General features: G+C 58.6%; 3 protein-coding genes across 3 annotated transcripts; 1 reads left to right on the top strand and 2 right to left on the bottom strand.

Moving 5' to 3' along the window:
- Nucleotides 1-167: 167 nt before the first annotated feature.
- Nucleotides 168-1,739, top strand: PHSY_005123 (predicted urea transporter; the record flags this gene model as incomplete). The annotated part of the gene is made up of 1 exon (XM_012335734.1): nt 168-1,739. The coding sequence occupies one exon, from the start codon at nt 168-170 to the stop codon at nt 1,737-1,739; it is 1,572 nt and encodes a 523-aa protein (XP_012191124.1).
- A 526-nt stretch (nt 1,740-2,265) lies between these two features.
- PHSY_005122 (hypothetical protein) lies at nt 2,266-5,614 on the bottom strand (the record flags this gene model as incomplete). The annotated part of the gene is made up of 2 exons (XM_012335733.1): nt 2,266-3,663; nt 4,154-5,614. The coding sequence occupies 2 exons, from the start codon at nt 5,612-5,614 to the stop codon at nt 2,266-2,268; spliced, it is 2,859 nt and encodes a 952-aa protein (XP_012191123.1).
- A 630-nt stretch (nt 5,615-6,244) lies between these two features.
- PHSY_005121 (replication fork protection complex subunit) lies at nt 6,245-10,141 on the bottom strand (the record flags this gene model as incomplete). Its single annotated transcript, XM_012335732.1, has 1 exon — nt 6,245-10,141. The coding sequence occupies one exon, from the start codon at nt 10,139-10,141 to the stop codon at nt 6,245-6,247; it is 3,897 nt and encodes a 1,298-aa protein (XP_012191122.1).
- Between the last annotated feature and the right edge of the window lie 209 nt (nt 10,142-10,350).

The following is a 10,350-nucleotide window of genomic DNA, read 5'->3' as shown; positions in this document are numbered from 1 at the left end:
AAGCTTCTCGAGGTGTCAATGGGCTGCACAGTCATGACACCTGATCCGTCCTGGTCACGCCTGATCATGTCATCTTGCCCGACCAGGATTCGTTCAGGTTGCCCGGCGTCAATCTACTTTCCTAGATGATGCCAGACTGCTTGTTCTCAGCTCTCCGACGACGTACCATGCGCGACGCTCGCCATCGTCCCACTGACTCTACTTACTCACCCGACGCCTTGCCTTTTCTCTTCAACCTGTGTGCCTCGACAGACATGTCCTCATCTCTTCTCTTCGGCTATCCTCAGCTTGCCGTCATCCCGAACGCCGGTGTTCTGGGCCTCGTCGCCTACTGCTTCGCCACCGTAGTGCCCCTCTGGTTCTTTGCCTGGCTCGGACCTCTGATCCGCCGCATTTGCCCTGACGGTTTTACTCTGGCCGAGTACATCCGCCGCAGATTCGGATGGCCTGTCGGTGTCCTCTCCGGCTTGATCTTTGTCGGATTCATGTTCTGCTTCATGCTGGTCGAGCTCAACACCTACGGCTCTGCGGTCAACACGCTTGGTGGCGTCAACCCCACCATCGCTGCTCTCATCGTCGCCCTCAGCACCACCATCTACACTGCGTACGGTGGATTCAAGGCTTCGCTGTACACCGACAACGTCAATGCCGTCATCATCCTGATCTTCATTGTCATCGCTTCGGTCGCCGTCGGCGTCAATCTCGACATCGACCACGCTCGCGTCGAATCATCTGGCCTGCTCAGGCCACAGCGACTCGGCGGTGAGCTGTGGTACATCCTGCCCGCCGCAATCATCTTCAGTCAGATGTTCAACCAGGGCTTCTGGCAACGTGCCTTTGCTTCGAAGAACAACAAGACTCTGTACCTCTCGGTCATCTTTGCCACCATCCCGCTGTTCGCGGTCTGCATGCTGGTCGGAATGGCGGGACCGCTTGCTTGGTGGTCCGGCTTGTTCAACGGTCCCACGGCCGAGGACGATGGATCGTTGACTTTCTTCTACATCCTCAACACGCTCCCCAACTGGCTCACTGGGATCGTCATTGTCCTGTGCGGTTGTCTCTCTTCCTCGGCGTACGACACTTTCCAGTCGGCCCAGATCTCGACCATCCAGAATGATGTCTTCCTGGGTCGACTCAACATCTGGTGGTGTCGAGCCATCCTGGTCCTCATCAACGTTCCGTCCGTCGTCCTTGCGGTCAAGAACATTGATATTCTCGAGGTGTTCTTGATCGCGGATCTCGCGGCGATTGCCTGTATCCCCGCGTTCCTGCTCGGTCTCGTACCCCAGCTGTACTTCCTCAACGGACTCGATGCTGTTGGCGGAGCCGTCGGAGGCTTCCTCACCGTATTCCTGTTCGGCACCGTGTTCTTCCGCTCCGCGGCTCAAGGAATTGCGCTCATCGGACTTCCCAACGGCCTCTACATCGACGACTACAGCGTGCTGGGTGCCTTCATCGCCGCACCGCTCGGAAGTCTCGGCTGGACGTTTGTCACCTTCGGAATTAGAGCAACGGTCATGTGGGTGTGGTGCAGGAGGACGGGCGAGAAGTTCAGCGTGTTCGAGTACAGGGAGTTCGATGTTGCCGGGTGGGCGTTGCCGGAGGACAGGCCGGCTGGGTTCGCGGGTCTGCATGGTAGTGGAAACCCGAACGATGGGAGGAAGTTGGAGGAGGTAGAGGGGGAGGTCAGCGATGATGGATCGAGCGCCAAGGTCGGACAGCAGACGAGGGAAGTCTAGCCTGGCGATGGTACTGTACGGAAACCAAAGGTTCAACACTTTTGGCAGCGATAAGCTCAGACAGTCTCGCCCCCGCCTCTGGTCGCCACGGTCTATCACCTTGTTCATCCTCTCAAATCACCGTTCCGTCCTCCTCGTCTTCCCCAAACTCTCTCTTCCTAGATCTTTTCGGCTTCCAAAAACTTTGCCCTGTCAACTCACTCTCTCACGCTTCCGTTTCTTCTTCCCTGGCTTGTTCACTCGGTCTCAAAAGCTTCTTCCCTCTGTCTCACACATCACGCCGAAATGTCACACTTCCCTTTCCCCCCCTTTTTCTCGCCTGCGCATGTCTGGTGCGATTGTTCGATGAGTTCGGGAAGAAAGACGAGCGGGATGAGCGTCAATACGTCGGGGGGTGGACGCTGTCAGACCCTCACACGCGGTCGGGCCAGATCTTGAATGTGTGTGTGTGCTCTGTGAAATGTTTTCAGACCGGATGCATTGCGCATGAAAAGTAAAGATGGGGGGGATGAAGGGTCCCGCGCGATCAATCCAACAGACCCAATTCGCGTTGGTCGCGCCTCACGTCGAGCGCTACGTCCATCAGCCTTCGCAGGCGCTCCCGCTCCTTGGCCTGCGCAGCATCCATCGTCGGACCATCCTCTTCGGCGTCGTCATCCGGATGATCAGCGTCGTGAGGGGTTGCGGTTGTGGGTGCAGACGAAGAGTTGGGTTGGGAGCGTCGTGAGCCAGTGGCGAGCGAGGCGTAGCGTAGGATGTGCGAGAGTTCGCGTTGCGAAGAGGTGGGGAGGAGGGAGGTGGGTGAGGAGGGGTCGATGTCTGCATTGGAAGAGGAGGTGGTGGGGTGGAAGCGGTGGCCGAGACTGTTGGGTACGTCTACGTCGTACGGTGTTGTGGAGGATTTGGGTGGGTGTGATGTCGATATCGGTGGAGTGGTTGTTGTTGCGTTGTTGCTTTTGGGGCGTTCGACGATGGTCAAGTCTCCCAAGAGATTTGATACTTGCTTGACGTTGGACTTCCCACTGACCACATCCTTCCTCTCCACCGCTACCACTTCCTTTCTCTCCTCCTCCTCCGGCACATCATCGATCGCACCCCTCTCTTGCGAATCGTCAAACCAAACCCCACCTTGCCTCTCAATATCCTCCAGCAACTCCACCTCCTCCCCTGCCCCCTGACTCGTCAACTTCTGCCACTTTCCACCCAGTACCCCCTTATCCCCACCTCCCTTATCCTCAAATCCCAACTCCTTCTCCCCCAACACCCATCTCAAGATCCACTCTGATCTCGCCCAACACTGTTTGCTGCAGAAAAACTCCCTCAGCTCATCCCACGTGTTTCCCGCCTGGCCCAACTCCAGCTCTTCCCTCGACTTGACCTGTTTTGTCCGCAGATTGATGCGAAATTTCCCTTCCCTCTGTCTGCCTAATCCCGATGCTGCGGATGAGGGGGAGTCGTTCGTGCATGGCGGGTAGGAGCATTTCCCCGCCAACTTTCTCTCCTCCAAAATCTGCCCCCACGACGACGCACTCAGGTACAGAAGCGATTCTTTGAGGTCGGAAAGCGAGGGGCAGGTGTCGATGAGTCGTTCCTGATAGTGCAGGATGATCTGCTGTCGTTCTTGGTTCGAGAGGATGGATTTGGTGAGCAGCTGGATATCCGTCGGTTGGATGGGAGAGGACGAGGTGGTAGAGGTGGTCAGGAACGGCTGCATCGCTTGAATGGCTGTTTTCCGTGATAGCGCAGAGGAACCAGCAGGAGGACGAGAGGCGGAAGGTGTCGCCGATGTGTGGGACTTTGTACGTTCGGTGACGTTCATCGATGCAGCCGAGCCGGGGATGCGCTTGACGTCGGCGGGTGCTTTGCGGAAGTCCGTGTCGCTTGTGGAGACGGGTTGAGAGGTCGAAGCAGCCGGTGATGGCTGCTGGTTAGACGGAAGGACCGTCATGATTGGCGAGTCACAAACGTGGGAGATTGGTGTGAGAGAGAGCCGAGATGGTGGAGGAGCAAAAGATGTCGAACGAGAAGAAGGGACGGAAAAAGTGGATTCAGGGTCCAATCCTTCTCGACGACTGAGCGCAACAAATCTCAACGTTTTTCCGGCTGGCTCAGCCCACAGGCAACCTTTCGCAGTCATGACACCTACACTGTATCCTCTTCAAGGAGGATCACACTGGCAATACACTCACACCGATAGCTACACAGACAGTCACGACGTTGCAATCATTCTCAATTCGCCCCTCATCACAGCTCGTCTGCTCCACTCCCTACGACAGCAGCTCATCCAGCCCTAACCCCGGCAACCCTCTCCTCGACCGGTTCACCTTCCTCCCTACTAACCACGCCGCCATCCCACCCGCCGAAACCATCCCCAACGCCCTCAACACCACCGCCACCACCAACGCCCTCCTCACCGCACTGTAGAACGCACCGAGCGCCATCCCGCTCCAATTGAACTTCCTCTCCATCCTCGTCCCCACGCTCGACTCCCACCCGCGCACCACGTTCCGGTACCTCCAGCCGAAGAACCAGATCCAAAAGTTGACGTCCGGGTACGAGAACCGCGGGAAGACGGAGGTGAGGCTCGGGGCTAGCGCGTGCGATGCCGGTGGAGGGTTGAGGTGGAACTCGTCCCGGATGCGACCGATGACACGGTTAAGCGAGGGCACGGGGGAGGAGACGAGCTCCGAGGCGCTGGGTAGCGTGCTCGATGCCGCATCTTGGAGTGGCGGTACCGAGGGTAGTGCCGACCAGGATCGAGACGGCGAGGTGGGAGGTGAGGTAGGTCCCGACCGGAACGACGAGCTGCTGTTGAACGTCGTCATGTGCGAAAGCAGGTCGAGTGTCATCCCGAGCGTCAAGCCCCACAACCTCAGCTCTGGTCGAACACTCCCTTCCTCCGTACGCGCAATGTGAGATCCAGCCTTTTCGCCTCCTCCCATCGACGAATCCGCCAGCCCTTCCTCCTCATTCTCGTCGTACTCCGCCACCGCCACCGGATCGTTCGGCAGCAAGATGCACTTGAAATCCATCTTGCCCACCAACGCACGCAACACCCACCTCACCAACGGCGACTTGGGCGCCAACCTGCTGCTGATGTCCACCGACGTCGTTCCCCACTTGGGCTTGGGCGTGTACAGCAACGAGAGCGGGATCCAGTGCGCGGAAGCCACCTCGCTCGGCTGCAGATCCGGCAGCGGGCTGAACGGCGACGTCTGCACGAACACGTACGGCGACAGCACCATCAGCAGACGCTTGCCCAGACTCGTGGTGATCTCGCGGTCGTCCAGCTGACCGACGCAGGAGAACTCCTTTTCAGCCAGATCGATGCCGACTTCCTCCCACGTCTCGCGCATTGCCGTGTACAGTCCATTCTCGTCGCCTTCCTCCTTTCTTCCGCCGGGGAAGGCTACGTGCGCAGACCAGTTGTCGCCGATCCTCGCCGCACGCTTGATGTACAGGATCTCTGGTGTTCCACGCTTCACCCAAGCCTGATCGAAGAAGCTGCCCAACGTCGACGACAGGTCGGCCGAAGCAACGCTCGAAGCTAGCGACGACACCCCCGCTGCACCCGCCGTCTGACCCAGCGATGCCTGCGAAACGTGCACGCCCGAGCTGCCCATCTCGTGGCTCGCGCCCGCATCTCCACCTGCCGCGGCTGGGCTGATCTGCTGTGCCTCAGGATCGTGATTCTGCGCAAGCCAGGCTTCGTCCTCCGGCGCGGGTCGCACGCGGAGCAGGATGGCTACGGACGCTCGACGTGGCTGCGTGGGTGGACTGGCGATGACTCGTGGTGGGATGCGCGAGATGCGTAGCAGCGCGTGCGAGAGGTGGGTCAGGATAGCGCTGTTGCTGTTGACGCTGGACGAAGCCATGGTGGGAAGTGAGTGTGAGAAGAATCGGATGGGTTGGGAGGTACAGGAGGTTGGACGCCGGATCGACAAAGCTCGTGTAGCGGTTGAGGAAGGGAGCGATGTACGGAATACGGCTGCGAGCCGTCCCGCTGCAAGAGGTAGATCGAGTATGGCTGCAATGATGCGATCGAGGAGAGGCAGTAAGCACAGTGTGACTCTTCTGCGCTCGAGATGCGACGGTGAAGATGCGAGGGTGTGTTGCGGTAGCTGTGTAAGAGTGGTTGACACGGCTGCAGAATTCTACCAAGTCGTGATGGTGTGGAGAGAAGCAGATCTTGAAGGCTGGTCCGACCGCCAAATCGATTGTGCCGGGTCAGTCGTGAAATTCCAGGCTCTCAGGCCCTGTGTTGCCGCCCTTTCCGATTTTGGCGTGTCACGGTCCGTCGTCCTTTTTTTGAGCCGCTTTGCCGCCCCGCAAGTCAGACCAACCGGCACAGCACAACCGGACGTGCCCGCCACGCAGCGTGACTGGTCGGCCCTTCGAATGCAGACTCTCACGGCTCACACTGCCTTCCATGTTCATAGCTCATCTCACAGTCGCAAGCCATGGTTCATACAACTAACTGAAATGCAACAAGACTACTGAACACGTCAATCATCGTTTTCGTCGTCGTCATCCAGGATTGCCATCCTGCGCCTCTTTGCCACCCCGCTTGCTAACACCTTGTCCATGACCGCTGACGCCCTTACGGACTCATCTGGCGATCCTGATCCCAGCAAGTCGTCATCGTCTTCTTCATCCTCGACAAAGAGCGAAGTGGCACTGCGCTTGCTCGGCATGAGATCCCAGGTGCCGACACGGGCTCCCGGAGAAGCTGCCTCCGCATCACCCGTCTGCTTGGTTGGCGACTCCAGCTCGTCCATTTCATCCTCATCGCTGTCGGCCAAAAACAGTCGATTCCTGTCCACCTGCCGATTCGTACGCTGGCTCGCATCCTGAAGAGGTTCTTTCGTCGACTTGACCTTGCTGTGCTTCCGTTTTGCAGCTCGCAACGCTTCGAGCGCCGACACTTTCCCGTCCTGCTGCTCTTGCATGTCAGCAACCGAGCTCGTCGCAGGAGTGTCTCTATCGTCCATCTCGTCCTCGTCGCTCCGGTCGTTATCGTCGTCGCTGGAGTTGTCTTCAGCATCGGCCCGCGACTGTGCTTGCGTGTTCTCGATGTCACCCATGGCGAAGGCGAATTCGTCGTCACTGTCGTTGATAAAGTCTTGCTCGGTGCGTCTCTTTTGCTTCTTTGATCCGGACCGTTTGGAGGTCGACTTCGACTTTTTCTTCCCCGCACTGCTTCGAAGCAGTCCACCGTCCGCGGCAGCTTCGTCGCCGCCGACCAGACCTCGATTGGCACGTACACGGTCAAAGTAGTCTCCATCTTCGTCCGAATCGCTTTGCCCGCCGTTCCAGCCAGCCGGGAGATCGGCCGGATTCAGCACATCACGGTCTGTCCCGCCCTCTCCGGCAACTCGTGGCTTGCGAATACGCATGACGAGCGCATTGAGTTCTCGACCGTGCGTATCCAGTGGCTCGCGGATGAAACGTTCGATCGCCTCGATCTTCTCATCCAGGTGATGGGGAAGGATCTCTTTGGGTACCGACCACCTCCAATTGACCAGCTCGTCATCGTTCGCTTCAAGACCTGCGAGACGGCAGAGCAGCTTGAGTTCGGGAAGCAGCGATGCATCAGTGCGAAGGTCGTCGTTGCCTCGGTACGCTAATTCGTAAGGTTGGAACCGTTCCACCGGTGACTCGTTCTGCCTCTCCAGTTCGCCCAGCAGCATCGCCTTGTCGCCCCCTCCTTCCACCGACCGCTGCGCCTCTTCCTCCTCATGATGCAACACGAGCTCGGCGCGCATCGCGCTCGCCATCTCCAACGCCGACTTGACCCACAGCACCGCCTGCATCTTCTCCTTCTTCAACAGCAGACCTACAGCCACTCCGATCTCCTCTTCTGGCGTCATACCCGGTCGAACGGCGATCTCAGCAGGCACCTTAGGAGGCTTAGGTTGTCGAGGTGGCCTCTTACCCGTGTCGTAGATCGACTGCTCATCGGGACTCAATTTGCTGAACTTGCGCAGGATGTAGTCCATCAGCTTCTTGAGGTTGGGTGCGGAAGCAGGTGCACGCGCTTCGAGGATCCTGATGGCGTCGCCGCTGATCACCTTGCGAAGCGCTGCGCGGTGACCGGCGAGGAAGAACTGTCGGTAGTCGTTGGCCTTGATCGTGATCCGATGCATGACCGTGACCAGCTTGGTGAGCTGCTCTTCCATATCGCCGAAGTCCTGCCAGCGTGCGAGGTAGTCGATGCAGGCTTTGGCGAGCTGCTTGGTGGCGAGCTTGCGCTGGAAGTCCGCGAAGCGGAACTCCCGTTCGGACCGGGTCTCCTGAAGATGCTCCTTGATCTGCCTCGCTTCGTCTTCGTCGGCGTCGAGATTGCCGTCTTGTCGTGATCGACGCACCTGCTTCTTCGCTTGGACGTACATGTGGTCGCGGTTCGATGCGTAGCGCTCGAGCATCTTGGGCATGACGTGGGCAAACGTGATGATCGTGTCGAGGAAGGCGAAACTCTGCGTGGTGTACGAACGCACGATGGCGTGGCATGCGTCCAAGGTCTCGCCCATATAGTAAAATTCGGCTTGAAGACCCTCGGCGACGTCCCTCTCGCTTTCCTTCTTGCTGACGGCGAGCTCGTCGACGAGTCGAAGCAGAACGATCCACAGCTGAACTGAGGCGACGAATTCGAGCCACGCTTTCGACTCTTGCGCCTGGATCGTACGTACGAGCACCATGCGGAACGCCCAAGGCTCGAGCCACTGGCTGACCAACTCGAATGGCCACTCCTCCTCTGCCTCCTCGGGCTGCTTTTCGCTCGCGTCAGCCGATTCTGGCTGCTGCTCGGGCTCGAGCAGGTCGAGCGTCCCTTGCGTCGGCGCTGATTGGACGAGTGACGCGGTCTTCGCAGGCTGACGACGATTCGCAGCAGTTGCGCGACGCGAGAGGAAGTATTCGAGGAAGAATGCACCAAGTTGCATGATGCGAATGCGGGCCACGTCCAAGTCTCCCAGCTTGTCCCGTTCCGACCGAATGTCCTTTAGGATCGACTTGGCCAAAGGCTCAAACCCAGACTGTACAAATGTGTCGGCCCACTCCTGCAGAACGATGGCCGCGTCTGCCGTCCAGTTTGACTTGAGCTTCGGTGCGCCCCTCTCCTGTGCATCCTTGCGCCTCTGAGCTCTTCGTCTCCCTTTGCTCATCGCCTCCTCTGCAAGCTGCGCCGTCGACTTGACCAGCGCAGACTGGTTTCGTGCCACGCGACGCTCGCCATCAGGCCCGACAAAGTTGATCGTTGTGCCGAAGCGAGAGTGTCGGGTCGGGATCTTGCCGGAGGCGGATGCCCGCTTCATCTTGGCCTCGGTCGCCAGGCTCTCAGCTAGCGCAGAGGCTGACCTTGCCGCTGTTCTTGATGTGGAAGGTTCGGCATCAGCACCTCTGCCGCTCGCCGACGCAGGTGCTGCAGATCTTGAAGGGAGGCTGGAAGGCGCGAGCTCGGCGATCTCCTTGACCTTTGTTCCGACGAAAATGTGAAAGATGCATTCGGACGCGATTGCGTTCCACGCGTTGAAAGTGGGAGTCTCTGCGCTGCTGGCCAGCATAAGCAGCGTGTCGAGGATGTGATGTTTCTGCATGGACAATACGAGCTTGCTCTGCAGGTGTGCGTTCGACAATTGGGCAACGCTGCTGAGACTTGTCGTGACTGGGTCGCGGATGGCAAGCAGGTTGCGGAACAAATGCAGACACATGCCGATGATGCCAGTGACCAGACTCGATCTCTGGTGTTGCTTTGTTGCGAGATTGGGAAGCAAGAGATAGCGCATGACCACTCCGAGCACATCGTGCTGCTTGTCGAGCGATTGACTGCGCAGAATGACGGATTTGTAGTTGATCAGGTGCTTGTCCAGGTGGGTTATTTCGCGCAGCTCGTCCGAGTCGTAGCCTTGCTTCTCCTGCTCGCGCAGCTCAGCGACGCCGTCGAAAGGCCATGTCATCGCGGTCAGCAGATCGGTGCACGCCAATGCGATGGCATCGCCCTCCTTTCCCTGACCGGCGCTCTCGAGCAGAGCAGGTACGATGAAGTTCTCAAGCACCTCGTTGTCGGCAAAGGCACGCGCCACCTTCCTGGTCGGATCGTCGTCGTCCAATTTCCAGAGCTTGCGAAGCGATCGCAGAGCGCCAAGTGCGCGTGGACCATGCCTCCACCGTGTGTATACTTTGTCTCCGTCGTCCTGCTCGTCGGCGTCATCTCCATAGTCGTACTGGCCGATTTGCATGCAGAGATCCCTCGCGGCATCTCGGATCTCCTCTTTGTCCGGAGCATCCTCTTCGTCGTGCCCCGTCTCGCCACGATCATTGCCGTACTCGTCCTCGCTGACGTCCGTGAGAAAGCCTTCGTCGCCCTCCAGATCGTCCGAATAGTAGTCGTTCTCGCTCGCCATCTTGACCTATGCGCGGAAAGCCGTAGCTGAGCTTTCGGCTTCGACTGCGTCAAAGGTGCACTGCACGTTGTCTGAGAAGGCGATTCGATGTCGGGCCTGGGAAAGGATGTGAGTTCGTGATGACGGCTAAGAGAGTGGCAGACGTTCGCAAGCAAGTGCTCAAATTCCATCGTGTCCCAAAATCGCGGAGCTGCATCTAGAATCCAACA

This window comes from Pseudozyma hubeiensis (assembly GCF_000403515.1).
Source record: "Pseudozyma hubeiensis SY62 DNA, scaffold: PHS47, whole genome shotgun sequence".
In the NCBI taxonomy this organism is placed as follows: Eukaryota; Fungi; Basidiomycota; class Ustilaginomycetes; order Ustilaginales; family Ustilaginaceae; genus Pseudozyma; species Pseudozyma hubeiensis.
Note: the sequence above shows the minus strand (reverse complement) of the source record. Positions and strands in the feature narration are given on the sequence as shown.